At 43.2% G+C, this 18,032-nt stretch overlaps 1 protein-coding gene across 1 annotated transcript in view; it reads right to left on the minus strand.

Annotated features, from left to right (window-relative positions):
• The window catches only part of LOC116986839 (LHFPL tetraspan subfamily member 5 protein-like), a 64,730-nt gene extending 51,838 nt beyond the window's left edge, over nucleotides 1-12,892 (minus strand). The window contains 2 exon segments of the mRNA XM_033042571.1: nucleotides 12,302-12,547; nucleotides 12,550-12,892. Of these exon segments, the coding sequence (XP_032898462.1) occupies nucleotides 12,302-12,547; nucleotides 12,550-12,715 (412 nt within the window). The 5' untranslated portion in view covers nucleotides 12,716-12,892.
• Nucleotides 12,893-18,032: the final 5,140 nt, after the last annotated feature.

Raw genomic sequence — 18,032 nt, forward strand, 5'->3', positions numbered from 1 at the left:
TCCATGCCCACCAAGGTGCCCCATCTGAGCCCCATTTGCCCATATTTGTCCCATAGCCCCCTAAACCTTTTCAATCCATGTACTGGTGCAAAGGTCTTTTACATGTTGTTATTATACCTGCCTCGACTACCTCCTCTAGCTGCTCGCTCCATATACCCAATAATCAAGATAACCTATTTGACACCTCTGAGCTTTATTACAAATTACAGCTCTCATCCTCGGATTGTCCTGAACCAGGGCATCAAGAGCCTGTTGTACAGTTCTCCAATATCATATTGGAATAGAGTAACTCAATTGGTCTCTCGGCATCTGTGGAGGAATTGGATAGACAACATTTTGGGTCTGGATCCTTCTTCAAAAGTGTCTATTCCCCCCACAGATGCTGCCTGGCCCGCTGAGTTTCTCCAGCACTTTGTTTTACTCAAGATTCCAGCATCTCCTGTTCTTGTGTCTCCAATATATTGGATTGCTTCGGTTGGGACTTCTAAGACACTGAAAGCCTGGTCCACACTTGGGAATTCACAAAGATTTAGAAGCAAAATTCAGTCGACTGTCAGAAGTGATAACATTTTAGATTTGTGTATTAATACTAACTGCCCATTCATAGAGAATTGAGGATTTACCGGTAACCTTATTAAAACAAAGGTAAACCTGAAGGACTTATACTCCTTGTGCAACTTGCTGGACTTGTTTCATTATCTCCACCAGAAAATGTTTCTGATATTAATTCCCAGACCATACAGAGAAGAAAGTCCATCAAATACTAACGTGCGTGGTTTTGAATGCAGGAGTTTTCTTTCTTCCTTCGCTGTGATTCCATTAGTTACGGAAATTATAGTTTGACCTTTCCTTTCTCTACAGATGAAATTTTGATTGATATTGATGGTACACCCAGATGAAAGCTTACTTCTCATCTGCCAGTGAGTCTTCAGATTAAATCTTACTGATATAGGAATGGAAATCCTCATTGATTTTTGTGTGTGGATGTGCTTTGTTTGGTTGTAGATGTTAGAGGTTCCATGAAAAAATGAAAGATCTGTATTATTTCCAAATGTAAAAGACCCTTCCATTTTTACTTAACAAAATTTTTCATTTCATTTCAATACTTTCCATTTCCATACTTACAAAATTCTTAAGGGGTTGGACAGGCTAGATGCAGGAAGATTGTTCCCGATGTTGGGGACGTCCAGACCAAGGGGTCACAGTTTAAGGATAAGGGGGAAATCTTTTAGGACCGAGATGAGAAAAACATTTTTCACACAGAGAGTGGTGAATCTGTGGAATTCTCTGCCACAGAAGGTAGTTGAGGCCAGTTCATTGGCTATATTTAAGAGGGAGTTAGATGTGGCCCTTGTGGCTAAAGGGATAAGGGGGTATGGAGAGAAGGTAGGTACAGGATACTGAGTTGGATGATCAGCCATGATCATATTGAATGGCGGTGCAGGCTCGAAGGGCTGAATGGCCTACTCCTGCACCTATTTTCTATGTTTCTATGTTTCTACAGGTACAATGAAATGCTCAAAACAATTAGTAGCACAGGAAATGGTTGCTTGATTCTTGCCACTTTAGAATTTTTAGACTTTACTTTAGACCTCAGAGATACAGTATGGAAACAGGCACTTCAGCCCACTGAGTTCATGCTGACCAGCGATCACCTCGTACACTAACACTATCCTACACACTGGGGACAATTCACATTTTTTTACAGAAGCCAATTAACCTACAAACCCACACATCTTTGGAGTGTGGGAAGAAACTGGAGCACCCCCAAATTTTCAAATGCCTACATTGACGTCTAATCAAATCCTGGCAGAGACAAGATCATATTAGATTTTGGTAAAATTTTGATTTATAGAGAAATAACTACAAGTGAACCATCAGGAGGACAAAGCTGTACCTTCATGAGCGCACACAGTTCCCGACAAACACAATGATGTCAGTCTCCGAGCATGACATCAAAAGATCCTTCACGAGGGTGAACATCAGAAACCATCGCTCTGCACATTTGTGTGGAACTCGTGTCCGGAGAAAGAACGGAATGTGTTGACTGAGAGTTTTTTTCCGCCTCTTTACCAACCGTGCAACTTTTCAACATTGCTCAGGAACAAGCCCCAGGATTGTGGTCATGCAGCCGAACAAATCCTCTCTAATCTAATCATCTACAATCTAATACCATGGGGCGGCACAGTGGTACATTTGCTGCCTTACAACGCCAGAGACTCAGGTTCAATCCTGACTATCAGTGCTGTCTGCATGGAGTTTGTACGTTCTCCCCATGGGTATGTGTCTTATCCGGGTGCTCCAGTTTCTTCCCACACACAAAGACGTTCAGGTTTATAGGTTAATTGGCTTTGGTAAAAAAATTGTCAATTGTCCCTGGTGTGTAAGGATAGTGCTGCTATACGAGGACCGCTGGTTGGTGTGGACTCGGTGGGCCGAAGGGCCTGTTTCTGTGCTGTATCTCTAAACTAAATTAAACTAATACATTGAAATTGCCAACCACCAGGCACACAACTATTATTAAGCAATCTTTACGGTCTGGCTGTCACAGAGAATTACCACTATCAGTTGTCACTTTGGTGTGTCTACTGTCATTTTCTAATCATCAGCCATTGTTTGCTTATGACAAACTGCCCATACCCTTTCAGGGAATTAAAAATAATAACAGAAAATAAGTTCCTGCTCTTTCTTTAATTTCATATTTCCAGTATCTGCAGTATTGTGCTTTGAACTAATCTAAGAATTACAATTATCTACGTTTAACTCTGGCTTTTCTGTGAGCTATGAAAACCAGCATTATTTCTTGAAGCTTTAAGTACAGAGCAGTGAAAGGAAATCTCACTGATGTGCAGAGGCTTGTCTCTGCAGCATTAACTGCCCACCGCTCCACCCAAAACAGTTAAACCAGGGCTTCATTCTGTGTAGGATGCTGAGCAAAAAGGTAGCTGGTTTTGCATCAACAGCCACGGTTCAGCAAAGTGATGTATTGTATATGCAGCTCTATACACTTTTCCAAAAGATGCAATTGTGCCTGAATGTAAACTGTCTTTTCTTCCCGCAGTCACATTGTCACAAATTACAGATGATTGTATCTATTTGTGAAATATCTGCTATAACCCAGTCAAAGAGACAAGGAGTCACAGAATCATAGTCATACAGGCCCGAAAGCCCAACGTATCCATGCCAACCAAGATGCCCATCTAAGCTAGTTTCATTTGACCGTGTTCGGCCCATATCCCTCTATACTTTTCCTGTCCATGTGGCTGTCCAAATGCTATAGTACCTGCCTCAACTAACTCCTCTGGCAGCTCGTTCCATATACCCATCACCCTCTGTGAAAACTTTGTCCCACTCACCTTAAATCTATGTCCTCTGCTTCTTGATTCAATTACCCAACTGCGCATTCACCCTGTCCATGATCTTGTATCCCTCTATAAGATCACCCCCTTAGTCTCTTACGCCCCAAGAAATAAATTCCCAGCCTGTCCAACCTCTCCCTATATCTCAGGCCCTCGAGTCCAGGCAACATCCGCATAAAACATTCTCTGCAATCTTTCCAGCTTTCCCGGTGTTGTTCCTTTGTTCCAGCAAGTGCTGAGTAAATTGAAGACAAAACGTCCGTGGAAGTTGCATGTCGAAATAGTTGAACTGCATCAAAACCCATTAAAGAAGGTGAACTAATAAACTTACTGTTAAGGTGTGGATAGTGGGTATATGGAACCAGCTGCCAGAAGATGTCATTGAGGAAGATACTGTAACAACATGTAAACGCCATTTGAATTGGTACGTGGATAGGAAAGGTTTAGAAAGATATGGGCTAAACACAGCTAAATGGGACTAGCGTAGATGGGAACCTTGGTCGGCATTGACGAGGTGGGCTGAAGGGGCTGTTTCCATGCTGGTTGCCTCTATCATTCTATTCTTATGAAGGCAATTCCATCTCGCTACTAGGGAAGGATGATTGGGGAAACTAACTGATGTTCAGCATAGACATTGTGGACCGTATTGTTCTAATCTCTAGGACAGTGTAATGGGAGTGTGGGCAATGGTGATTAGCTGTATTCATAAACCAAGTAACTTGCTGAAAACATTGAGGCAATCTCCTGGCATACTGCCATGTTGATAGTTCTATAACAGGGTTTCAATCTCAAAGATCCCAATGGCTACTTGTTCACTGTGGCTACATTGTCAAGCCCAAAATACAGAGTACATTCAAAGCCCCTGTCTTGTTACGTTTGATTTTATCAGCTTTATTCATTGCTGTTAAGATGCTACAGACAGATACAGTATAGAGATGCTGTAACTATCTATTTCTATCTTCCATTGCAAGCAGCAGCATTCTACACGGTAATCAGTTTATATAACCATATAACAATTACAGCACGGAAACAGGCCATCTCGGCCCTTCTAGTCCGTGCCGAACACTTACTCTCACCTAGTCCCATCAACCTGCACTCAGACCATAACCCTCCATTCCTTTCCCGTCCATATACCTATCCAATTTATTTTTAAATGATAAAATCGAACCTGCCTCCACCACTTCCACTGGAGGCTCATTCCACACAACTCCCACTCTCTGAGTAAAGAAGTTCCCCCTCATGTTACAACTAAACTTTTGTCCCTTAATTCTTAAATCATGTCCTCTTGTTTGAATCTTCCCTACTCTCAATGGAAAAAGCTTATCCACGTCAACTCTGTCTATCCCTCTCATAATTTTAAAGACCTCTATCAAGTCCCCTCTTAACCTTCTGCACTCCAAAGAATAAAGACCTATCTTGTTCAACTTTTCTCTGTAACTTAGTTGCTGAAACCCAGGCAACATTCTAGTAAATCTCCTCTGTACTCTCTCTATTTTGTTGACATCTTTCCTATAATTTGGCGACAAAAATTGTACACTATACTCCAGAATTGGCCTCACCAATGCCTTGTACAATGTTAACATTACATCCCAATAATGGATAGTTTGCCCACAATAAATTATAGGATGGAGAATTGTGTACACTGTCTGAACATGAACTTCTTTAGTGATAAAATAAAATAATTATAAATATATATGTATATTGGTTAACTGTAATGCAATGATTCCAGTGTGGTATTCCTAAATGCTTCATCAATTCTTGAGATTGAATTCATTTTTATCAATAAAAGCAAAACATAAAGTGCTGACTCAGCAGGTCAGGCAGCATCTGTGGAGGGAATAGACTGATGATATTTTGGGTTGGGACCCTTCTCTGAAAATGTGTCATAACTTGAAACATCACCTGACTGCCTGACACACCGAGTCCCTCCAGCACTTTGTGTTTTGTTAAAGATTCCAGCATCTGCAGTTCCTTGTGTCTCTATTTATCACTGGAAGAATTGATTGTGCGGTCTGGTTTTAGAGCAACATTTTCATGCCGGTTTTCTCCACTTTCCTGACATCTTAGGATGAATTGCAGAAGCTGATGAAGGATCATCAGCCTGTAATGTTAACTCAACACCTCTCCTTACCATGCTGACTGACCTCTAGTAAATCAAAGGGATTTACCAGGGCCGTTGCCTCAAAAGGGCAGCCAGCATCATCGGAGACCCACACCACCCTAGCCACACACTCATTTCACCCCTGCCAGCAGGAAGAAGGTACAGGAGCCTGAAAATTGTAACGTCCATGTTCAGGAATAGCTCCTCCCCTACAGCCATTAGGTTATTAAACATTATAACCTCAAATGAGCTCTGAACTATTTAGACTATTATTGTCATTATTGCACTATTATTGTTTGTTTTTTATGTGTATATCTGCATGCGTGTGCATGTATATACACACACTGAACTTTTTTTTCCTCATTTATTATATTGTTTACCTTTCACCATGTTTACATATTCTGTTGTGCTACTGCAAGTAAGAATGTCATTGTTCTATCTGGGACCTATGACAATGAAATACTCTTGCCTCTCTTGCTGGCTACTTCCAGCATTGCTTTTATTTCCCAAACCTGCAGTATTTTGCTCTGCAACGCAATGCAGTATTATTTGCGCATGTCACTGTATATAACATGTCCACTGCATAAAATAAGCACCAAATTTCTACCGTGTGTATTTCTGATATACTGTAACTTGGGCACCCAGGGCACCAAAAGGGAAAGGGCACTTTGGACGAATGCAAGCCATGAGTCATTCTTGAGGTGAGTAATCAACATCCAGTTTAATCCCTGATGCATTGATCAGGAAGGCAAGGCTGTGGAGAGACACCAGGAAAGACCATTTTTCAGGCAAAGTTGGGCTGAGTAAAATGGAACAATGAAAGAGATTGAAACAGACATAAAATTGCCGCTTCAATTTTAAACCAATAAAGCAAACTCCAATTTTAGGTTACTAACCTAACCCCGCCCCATCCACCCCTTTCCCCCCCTCTCTTCCCAGCACCCTCTCTGAACACACCCATTTCACCCTGTCCCTTCCTCTTCCATCTACATTCCTTCCTCTGGCTTCACAATATGAACCTCTTCAATCCTTATTTCACACCTTTATTTTTTTCATTACTGGCCTTTGTTCACCCATCTGCCTATCAAATCACCCCCTCCCCTGTATCCACCTATCACTCATCACTCTTTGTCTGCCCCACCTCTCGCCCAGCTTTCTTCCAACCCCCCAAACCCCCCCCCCCCTCCCCCACTATAATCAGTCTGAAGAAAGGTCCCAACCTGAAACTTCACCTATCGATGTTCTCCAAAGATGCTGCCTGACCTGCTGAGTTACTCCAGCACTTTACATCTTTTTCATCGTAAACCAGCACCTGCAGCTCCTTGTTTCTCTAAGCAGAGTAACATCTGTTCTGGATTTGTGTCGGGACGTGGATCTATTATTTTTACTGCTTTGTACTTAATGAGGGAAGGGATATTTAAGTTTGCAATGTAACACGTTTCCAGCTCTGTGTTAGATCACTCACTTTCAGATCAGTCATGGCTTGATGAGTTGAAATGGTTAAAGATGGTTCAATAAAGAGCGAAACTCCCTCTTCTGTGTTTATGTTATTGAAAGTGAAGATTGGTAATAAGGTGCTGCATATAACCAGAAATGCACAAATCCAATCAATTCTTAAACACTTTTAAATTGGTGTCATTGCTATGAAATAATTGAAATTCTTTTTATAGCCTTGTAAATTAAAGTTAATATGATGTTCTATTTCATCGAATTGGATAAAAAGAGAGTTCCGTAGCCTATAGTCATGTTCTTATTTGATTACCATATCTTATTGGTAAATATAGGGTGGCACAGTGGTGCAGCTGGTAGAGCTGCTGCCTCTCAGCGTCAGAGACCCAGGTTCGATCCTGACCTTGGTTGCCATCTGTAAGGAACTTGCAAGTTCTCGCTCTGACTGTGCGGGGTTTCCTCTGGGTGCTCCGGGTTTTCTCCCACATCCCAAAAATGTGCGAGTTTGTAGGTCAATTGGCCTCTGTAAATTGCCCCTAGTGCGTAGGGAGTGGATGAGAAAGTGGAGATAAGATAGAATGAGTGTGAACAGGTAATCAATGGTCGGTGTGGAGTCAGTGGGCCGTAGGGCCTGTTTCCATGCTAAATTAAACATAATTTGAGTGTGGAGTGGTGACATCGAACATGGACATCGAACAGTGCAGGACAAGGATAGTGTCTTTGGCCTACGATGTCTGTGTTGAACATGATGCCAAGTTAAACTAGTCTCCTCTGTCTGCACGTGATCCACATCCCTCCATTCCCTGTATATCAAAGCGCCTATCCAAAATTCTATTAAATGTCACTATCAGATCTGCTTCAGCCACCATCCCCGACAACACATTCCAGGCACTCACCACCCTCGCTGTAGGGACGTTGAATGCACATCAGCTTTTAACTTTGCCCCCCTTGAAGCTAAGCTCCCGAGATCTGCAAAACGAAACTTCAAATACTGTATGCACAGACGATCACTTCTGAATTAAGGTGTCCGAACATCTCATCAAGAAGGTGCTACCCCTGATGTTGCAGTGCACTATCAGCTCTATGTCACCATGCTGAAGATCTGGATCAGTGAGTGAAGCAAAGCCTTCCATTTCAGGTACAAGGGAAGCATCACTGAGCTGACCAATACTGAACATTTACAAGTACGTTGATACTGCACGGACTTAAGGGCCTGAGATTCAAAAGGGAACTGGTTAGGGATATGAAATAATTTGCTGGGGAGGGAGGCATCGATAAGCAGATGGGTGGACAAAGTCCAGAGATGAAAAAATAGAAGGTGTGAGATAAGGATAGAAGAGGGACAAATTGTGAAGCCAGATGAAGGAATATGGGTGGAAGGGGTGAAATGGGTGTTAGCCCATGTGGGGCATAGGGAAGAGGCGGCAAAGGAAGAAAATGGAAAGTATTACCCGTTGTTATTACCTGTATTACCTGTGTGAGAAAAACATTTTTCACACAGAGAGTGGTGAGTCTCTGGAACTCTCTGCCACAGAAGGTAGTTGAGGCCAGTTCATTGGCTATATTTAAGAGGGAGTTAGATGTGGCCCTTGTGGCTAAAGGGATCAGGGGGTATGGAGAGAAGGCAGGTACAGGATACTGAGTTGGATGATCAGCCATGATCATATTGAATGGCGGTGCAGGCTCGAAGGGCCGAATGGCCTACTCCTGCACCTATTTTCTATGTTTCTATGTTTCTATGTTGTTCATGATTGAGTCTACCATTCTGATGATGTTTTATTGCTAGCTGGTCAAGAAACCTGCAGTGACCATTCACTTTGCACATCTGGAGACTGCTATGATTTACAGTAAATGACATTCCATTGGAATAAAATTGGCAGGTATAAACGGTAGAGACAGCCATCTAACAGATATGTTCAACTAGTATCTGCATGACAAGCCCCAGGATTTGGTTGTTTCTCAGTACTTAATCAAATTGAAAATAATCGAATGCCTCCAATCATTCATTTAATGTATAGCTGCTGCTAATTGGAGTGACCAAATAACAAGTGGATGTGCATTAGGAATTTAACCGGAAGAATAAGGGAAATTAGAATACGAAGGATTAGAACATAATTAGACCTCGGATGCTGTCTGCATGGAGTTTGCATGTTTTCCCTGTGAGCTTGTGAGAGGTGCTCCAGTTTCCTCCCACGTCCCAAAGATGTGTGGGTTATTGGGCCTCTGTGGAATTTTCCCTGCAGAGAATGGATGCAAAGTTGGGATAACAGAACTAGTGTGAGTGGGTGATTGATGGTCGGTGTAAGCCAGCATCTGCAGTTCCCTCCTACCCATTCACACCAGTTCAGTTGAAGAAACAAGGAATTTATTGCAGATGCTGGTTGGCAAAAAAGGACAGAAAGTGCTGGAGTAACTCAGCGAGTCAGGCAGCATCTGTGAATAGAGGACTGATTCCCTGACCCGATTACTTACTCCAGCACTTTGTAGCTGAAGACTGCCCAGCATAATTTTCCTTGCACTTTTGGTATACCAGGTACCTTCTGTGTTAGCTTTGAAAGATTAAGTACTCTGAAAATATGTTCAGTGCTGAGGGAACATCATGAAAAGTTGTGCCCGAGACACAGTGCTGCCACTGCAACAACTGAGGTATTATCTGGGCAGCTTTGTGTTATGATTGAAATGGTGTGCCTCACGACACCCACATATCACCTACAGAGTCCAGGCGAACATCACAAAATACTTTAGACTTTAGAGGTGTAGCATGGAAACAGGCCCTTCGGCCCACCAAGTCTGCATGGACCAGCGATCGCTTCTACACTAGCACTATCCTACACGCAAGGGACATTTTACAATTTACAGAAGCCAATTAACCTATGTCTTTGGAGTGTGGGAGGAAACCGGAGTTCCCGGAGAAAACCCACACGGTCACAGGGAGAAGGTGAAAACTCCGTAAAGACACTACCCATAGGCAGGATGCAACCCGGGTTCCTGATGCTGTAAGGCAGCTGGTCCACCGCTGTGCCACCGTGCCACACTAGTGCTGCAGAGTTATTATGAGAAGCGAGGCTGTGTATTTTGGTGGTGATGCCTCATCAGTTACGCAGGCTGGAGTATAGAGTGCTGAGAGACGGGAGTACTACATACCCAAAACGTCACCCGTTCCTTCTACTCAGAGGTGCTGCCTGGCCCGCTGAGTTACTCCAGCTTTTTGTGTCTTGCTTTGGTATAAACCAGCATCTGCAGTTCCTTCCTACACTGCACTTCATACTAGGCTCCCCGCCCGTGATGCCTTCATCGTGTTATTCACCTCTCTCTGTCATTGCAACACTAAATCTTAATTTGGCCAATTATAAAAGAATGTAGCAATAACAATTCAAATTATGTTTTCATATATGTGTCTTTATTTCAAGAGCAGAGTTCGAAACATTTTTTTTCTAATTATTTATTTGGAAGTATTATTTTGTATTAAATCATTCACCACACTATTCCATGTAAAGCTATATTATAGTTTTTACATACCAGCACGCAAACCAACCTCCCTTCCATTGACTCAATCTACTATATTTCATATGTGTATCAATCTGCATATTTCATGTTGCCTCGCAAGGGCACCAGCATCATTAAGGACAAGTCTCACCCTGGTCACTTATCTTCTCTCCAATCAGGCAAGAGGTACAGAAGTGTGAAAATGCACTCCTTCAGATTCAGGAACAGTTTCTTTCCAGCTGTTATCAGGCAACTGAACCATCCTATCACCAACTGGAGAGCAGTCCTGACCTTCCATTTACCTTATTGGAGATCCTCAGACTGCCTTTAATCGGACTTTGCTGGACTTTATCTTGCACTAAACGTTATTCCCTTCATCATGCGTCTAAACACTGTGGGCGGCTTGTTGTAATAATGTATGGGCTTTCCACTGACTGGACAGCACACCACAAAAAAGCTTTTCACTGTATTGTTAGTACACGTAAACTAAACTAAACTGAACATACTGAATTTGCTGGAAGTTTTAAATGGACCTGAAACTAAATGCTTTGTATATGCATTTTGTCACCATGAGTAATTTTTTCCGGTTCTTTTATAAAGTAAATTTCAAGACTACAGTGAGGTGGTTAATGAGTCATCAATTAGTTGTTTCCACTGTGAATATATTCGCAGAAATGAAAATTGGATACAGTGGCGACCTGTGGCTTTAACTGCTGAAGACGTTGCTTTGGGGGAACTTATTGCTGGTGTGGTCAGGCACAAGTGTGGAAAATGTGAAGCAAATTTCAATTAGTTGGTATGCTTCACAATGATAGAGACAGGTGTAGAGAAGGGGTGGGGCAGGGGGAAGGGCACGGGAAGGGGTTGGGAAAGGAAACGGGTGAGGAGGGTGAGGGTGAGACCAGTCCAAATATCACACCCAGAACATCCAAAGCAGCCAAATGTTTGTGCAAGCTTCTGAAGTTGAAAATATGCATTACATTTCCCTGAAGAGATTCTCTTAACCCCAGTTACAGATGAAAAACATTCAAGGTACTGTACGTGTTCATCACCAGTTCTATTGAAATACATGTTCAATAGAAAGGTCAGGAGTGACATTGGGCTTGGATCAAGTACTCTGACTGGTGTTTAACAATGGAAAGATTGGAGATAGTGGTTCTGATTTGAAGGAAGCTGGTGATGTAGGAGTAACGTTGCCATAGAGGACTAGTGTATATTGAAGAGATCAAGCTGCCAGGCAACGACAGTCCTTTAATAGTTGATTCACTGAAGTAGGCAGAACAACAGATACCCAATGACTTAAAAACCTACTCTGGAGCTTTCCACCACAATTATGTCATGCTTTTCTAAGAATTCTTTGGGTAGATTATTATTGAATTCGTTTACTGCCCTGAATTAATATAACCTCGAACAAATAGAAGCAGCATAGAAACAGGCTCTTCGACCGACATACTGACCAAGATGCCCCATCTATACTCATCCCACTTGCCCTCGATGGCCCATATCCCTCTAAACCGTTTCAATCATGCGCTTGCCCAAATGCCTTTTCAACGTTGTGATAGTACCTGACTCAACTACCTTCTGTGGCAGCTCGCTCCATACACCCGCCACCCTCTGTGTGGAAAAAATGCTCACAGTGATGGATATGAAGATCGTTTAGAAATAGATCATTAGATTGCAATACGATGAATGGGGAAGATTGTGGATAAATGATCAAGTATACAGATCACTGCTAGCGCCCAAGCCGAGTTAGCAAAGTGGACACAGTAATTCCGAGGCAAAGTGAGAACTGGCAAACGTTGCAACTCGTGTTTTTATTTTAAATTTTAAGAAGGCGTGTTAGACGGGAGAGCTATTGGAAGCACCGAGCCGAGGTGCAGTCGGCAGCCGAGCAGCGGGGACTCACCTGAAGCAAGTTGCATCCAGGCGCAGACTTTGTAAACAGTGGCTGAGTTGCAAAACAAAAAGAGGCTGAAGCAGACGAGGCAGCCGATGATGAGCAGCATGGAGATGCCGACGAAGAACATGGCAGTTTTGAAAGCTCCTGAGGGGATGGAGCCGAAATCCAGGGCACTTCCTTTGCAGATGAGCTCCCGGGTGAGTCCGTTGCCGATGCAGTAATGGAAGAGGCCGAAGTAGCCAGCCTGAGGGTGTTGATGCTGTCCCCGATCCAGTAGGGTTGGATGAAGATGACCACGGTGATGATGGCAAAGCAAATGGTGAAGATCGCCCAGAGGACGCCTATGGCTCTGGAATTCCTCACGTAGTTAGTGTGATAGATCTTAGCAGCCTCCTGGGCTGGAAGCATCTTATCCCCCATGCTCCCGGCTGTCAGCTCCCTCAGTCTCAGCCCGGGCTCCGCTCTTCTGCTGCGGCTGAGATCCGTCACCTAAGATACTCTCTGGGCTTTGCCTTGACTCATGTTGCTAAGGAGACGAAACAGCTTCTGAATACCTGAACGGTGCCCGGTTAAATGTTGGCGCCTGACGCGTGTCCTGCCCAGCGGCGTCGGTGGAGGCGCGGGTGCTGAAGCGGAGAGGCGGAGACGGAGGCGAGCGGAGAGTTTCAGCACCGCGGACAGCCAGCGGCTCGTTCTGAGGAGTTTGCTAGTGACGGCGGCTTGACGCGCACAAGCACCTCCCAGGGTAGAGCGGAGCACCCTTCAAAGACGCAACAACTCGATTTCACAAAGTCTTCACCCACTTGATGCAGCTGCAGAGAGAGGTGAAGAATTACTTTCAAAACAATCGATCAAAACATTTATTCGTCAGAGTCATACAGCGTGGACACAGGCACTTCGGCCCAACTTGCCCACAGAGCGCAACATGTCTAACTACACCAGCTCCACCCGCCCGCGTTTGGCCCATATCCCTCTAATCATGTCCTATCCATGTACCTGTCTAAATGTTTCCTAAATATTGGACAAACATGAGCAAATAGTTTTTAAGAAGGAACTGCAGATGCTGGAAAATCGAAGGTACACAAAAATGCTCGAGAAACTCAGCGGGTGCAGCAGCATCTATGGAGCGAAGGAAATAGGCAACGTTTCGGGCCGAAACCCTTCTTCAGACTGATGGGGGGACGAGCTTAGATGGGCCATCTTGGTAGACATGGGCAGGTTGAGCCGAAGAGCCTGTTTCCATTCAGTATGAAACTATGACACTATAATTGTCTCTTCCCGGTGAGGAGTATGATGGCATACCAGAGTTTTGTATCAATTTAACACAATTTACCACCAAATAACATACACTACTGTTGTGGTTATTACAAAATCAGCAACTCAGGGTGCGTGTCTTGCCAAACTATTCCAGTGTAGTTACAATACTGGCATCTACCCAACAATATGAGAGGAATAGATCTGGGAGATGCACACGGTCTCTTGCCCAGAGTAGGGAATCGAGGAACAGAGGACTTACAGTAGGTTCAAGGGGAAAAGATTAAATAGAAATTTGAGGGGTATCTTTATCACACAAAGGGTGGTGGGTGTATGGAACAAGCTGCCAGAGGAAGTAATTGAGGCAGGAACTATCCCATCGTTTAACAAACAGTTAGATAGGTACATGGATAGGACCGGTTTGGAGGAATATGGACCACGTGCAGGCAGGTGGGACTAGTGAAGCTGGGACATGTTGGCTGGTGTGGGCAAGATGGGCTGAATGGCCTGTTTCCACACTGTATCACTCTATGACTCTAATGTGGGCAAATACACTCAGTCCACTCTCTATCATCAGCCAAAACTGCTGGAAACTGCTGTCAATAACCCTGGCACATGCCACTTTTTAAAAATAAATAATAATTGTTTTGCTTTTGCCAGCACACATGAATGGTGTCACGTGCCGGAGTCCTTGCCCACATCCGGCCCTCTGGCTCCTCACCCCCTTCTTGTCCATGTTCCTGGCTACACTCTTGTCATCTGGCCCAGAGCATGAGCTAGATGCTGGGCTCCATTCCTGGCCCCTGGTTCTGCTCATGCATCCCCTCCCCCGCCCATGACCTTGCCCATACACTTGGCCATACTCTTCAAAAGCAATCTTGTAGGTTTAATGTCAAACTTTGTGCAGGCAGAAGTCAGTGGACCAGGGAACATCGTGGAGCTTATGGATTGATAACATTTCTGGTTGGGACCCTTCTTCAGTCAGAATAAATCCGAAGGAAAGTCCCTTTGTGAATTGTCATCTGTCCATTCCCTCCACTGATGCCACCTGACCCGTTGAATTCCTCCAGCACTTTGGCTTTTGCTCAAGATTCCAGCACCTGCAGTTCCTTTTGTCTCCATGGGTCAGAGTCAGTTGTCTATCCCTCACCATGACCAAGTAGGCTGCTGATATTGTGTAGGGTAGATTAAAAAAAGGTGCATGCTTGCTATAAAGATGCTGAATAATATCCAAGAACAACAGACATGTACATCAGTGAGGAATCAATGTCCTCAGGGAAGAGTCCGGGAGATGAAAGGTACTTGAAGAAAAATATCAAAGTTAATTTGAATCAAAAGGAAAAAAAATCACTGTAGGCTGGTTATGTCTGATGGGAGTAGATTGTGGTTACAGAATTCTAAACATATAAACCCTGGGACATGGATATTGGAGTAACTCGGGCAAAGTTTGAAGACCTTCGACTGTCCCAACATTCCCATCAGTTGCCTTCCATCCATCACAATCATGGAATTGTCAAAATGTAGAAACAAGGAATAGCAGATGCTGGTTTACACAAAAGCACACAAGGTGTTGGAGTAACTCTGCAGGTCAGGTTGCATCTCTGCAAAACATGGATAGGTGACATTGGGACCCTTCTTCTGAGTGATTGTCAGAGGTGGAGGGGAATGCTGGAAGAGAGGAGAGGTAGGGTAAAGCCTTTTTTTTTTTTAATCAAAAAATTTATTCAATTATTAAAAAATAGTATTTACACTACAATAAAACAAACCAGAACCCACCACCATAATACAATACAAACATATATCCATAGTAAACTATTATACAATTATGATACAATCTTTATTGAGGATTCATTCTACACCCTGCGGAGCCCAGCGGTCCCGGAACTCCCTCAGGGTGCCCATAGACAGGGCATATTCCCTTTCTAACCGTACCCGGGCACGGACGTATCCCCGGTAAAGGGGCAGGTAGCCGGCTCGGGTAGAGCCCTCCACTGCCTGGCGCCGTGACTCACGGATGGCCAGCTTGGCCAGGCCCAGGAGCAACCCAACCAGGACATTAGGATAAAGCCTGGCAGGCAATAGGTGGACACAGGTGAGTCGGTTTTAAGCTCTATCAGCCCCCCTCAGGGTGAGGATAAGTGTAGGACAGGATGCAAGTGTTTAGCATTTATTTGAGTAAATTCATCATCTGTAGATATTTATATAGTTAGCTGCTTAGTAGTAGTAGTAGTAGTAGTGTAGATGTTGAGAACAGGTATTGAGGGGGTTGGTTCTGGGACGCCACAACTAACTGTTGAGCCTTCCCGAGGTGTCGTGGGCCTAACTCAATGAAACACCAGTGAAAGGAGGAGCCCACTTGTCCACTTGATAACCCCAATGATATACTGGCATCTACACACCTAGTTTTTGTTGTCCCATCGTTTAACTGAGTAAAGGCATCTTAGATTCTCATGTGGCATTGGATGGGGTTTCTTGGTTAAACATTTAGGTTTTGTGTTTGTTAACTGAATAGCTTTTTACTGAATATGGAGTGAGTTATTGTCCTATATCATAAGCACGTATAATAAGCAGTTTAGACACTACTTTGGCATTGGGCTTCTTGGTTGAGTGCTTATCCTGGAGTTATAGCACAAGTACTTTGTGTTCTAACAGTAATTTAATTCCCTTATAATCTCCCCTTATTGTATATTTTGAGCATTGAGGAATAGGCTTTCAGTGAGCAAATGCATTTTCTTTATCATCATAATTTTCAATTATTTTCTAATGTGAGTTCCTGCAACAATATTATGACATAAAGTCAGGGAACATAGAACTGTACAGCACAGGAAAAGGTCCTCTCTAGCCCACAATTGTTTTCGCCGAACATGATGCCAAGTTAAACTGATCTTATCTGCCCATACATGATCTATATTCCTCTATTCCTATACTTCCATGTGCCTATCTAAAAGCCCCTTCAACGCCAATATCGTATCTGCCTCCACCACTGCCCCCAGGCAATGCGTTCCAAGCTCCCACCACTTTCTGTTTAAAAAAACATACTCCGCACATCTTCATTAAACTCTCACCTCTCGTGCTTTGCTTTGCCGTCTCATGTTAGACATTTGCAAAAACCATGGAAAAGGTTTCTGACTGTCTACCCTATTTATGCGTCTCATAATTTTATATACTTCTATCAAGTCTCCCCTCAACCTCTGATGTTCCCGAGAAAACAATCCAAGTGTATTCAACCTCTCCTTGTAGCTGAAACCCGCTAACACAGGCAGCATTCTGGTAAACCTCCCAGGCGATAAGTAAAATAGAACAAAGGCTTTTTATTCTTTAAAACAATGGAATTGTACCCTTGTTGTAATGTTAAAAAGAACAGCATTAGTTTGAGTTTTGCATTTGATCAGTACCTGAGTGTTAATTCAGTAACCCATCAATAATACATAATGCAAGCACCCTGCGGTGTTCATTGGCTCCAATGATTGCTGCTTGGAACTAGTTCTAACCAGTGGATGATGTAAATGGGGTGGAAGATTGCAACCTTCACGTGGTCCGCCCTGTTTTGACTAATGCAACTCGACCTGCACAAACGGAAGATCAAATAGAACAACATCATAGATGCTGCTGCACCCGCTGAGTTTCCCCAGCAATTTTGTGTACCATCAAATAGAACAAGTTGTCTAACAACTTTAGGCTGTGCACGCCACACGAAAGACGAAGAAGAAGCAGACGATGACGTAAATGATCGTAAAGGGAAACTTAATTATTTTCTACCTAACAAAGTGAGAATCACCTCATTAAAAACAAATATTTTGGAAGTGAAAAGTTTGAAAATTCAGCTCCAAAGCCGATAGGTATCTGCCCAAAATCCGTAGCTGTTGAAACAAGGAATGGCATTTGAGGTGAAAAAATGCAGTTACGTAGGTCTTTTTAATCACAATTTAACACTACATATATTTCAACATAATTGTGCAAGACAGTGCAATAATATTTTACTGCATCTTCTTTTGGTTTGCCTGCAGCGTTGAGATCGTGAATGGACAAAGCCCCAGGCATGTTACGGCATGCTTATGCCCATAGTTTGTACACTGAATCTCACGCACAGCCCTGTTATACAGGCTGGAGCCACTGTAAAGTCAATTGTTTCTGCACAAGGTGGAGAATGATATATTAATTTCAGATGCCTTTGGCTGCTGTCAGATGCCACGTGGAGACTGAGTTGGGAGTAACACTCGTAGTGTCAGGTGTGTTTCCGAGAGAGAAACAGAACAAAGGAAAAATGGTGCTAAAATCAGAGCATCAGCTCTGGCCAACAAGACCAAAATACTTGCCATGCTTATTTTTGAAATCTAGCCTTTGATGCTATTTGTGGAGACATTTAAATAATTAATCCAAATATTGCTTTGCAGAATCTTAAGAATGCACGACTGTGACATATTTTCATGAATTCTACTGATTTTTCCTCTCCTGGGTTAAAGAAATTACAAATAAAAGTACC

The sequence above is a fragment of the Amblyraja radiata genome, chromosome 24 (assembly GCF_010909765.2).
Source record: "Amblyraja radiata isolate CabotCenter1 chromosome 24, sAmbRad1.1.pri, whole genome shotgun sequence".
Taxonomy (NCBI): Eukaryota; Metazoa; Chordata; class Chondrichthyes; order Rajiformes; family Rajidae; genus Amblyraja; species Amblyraja radiata.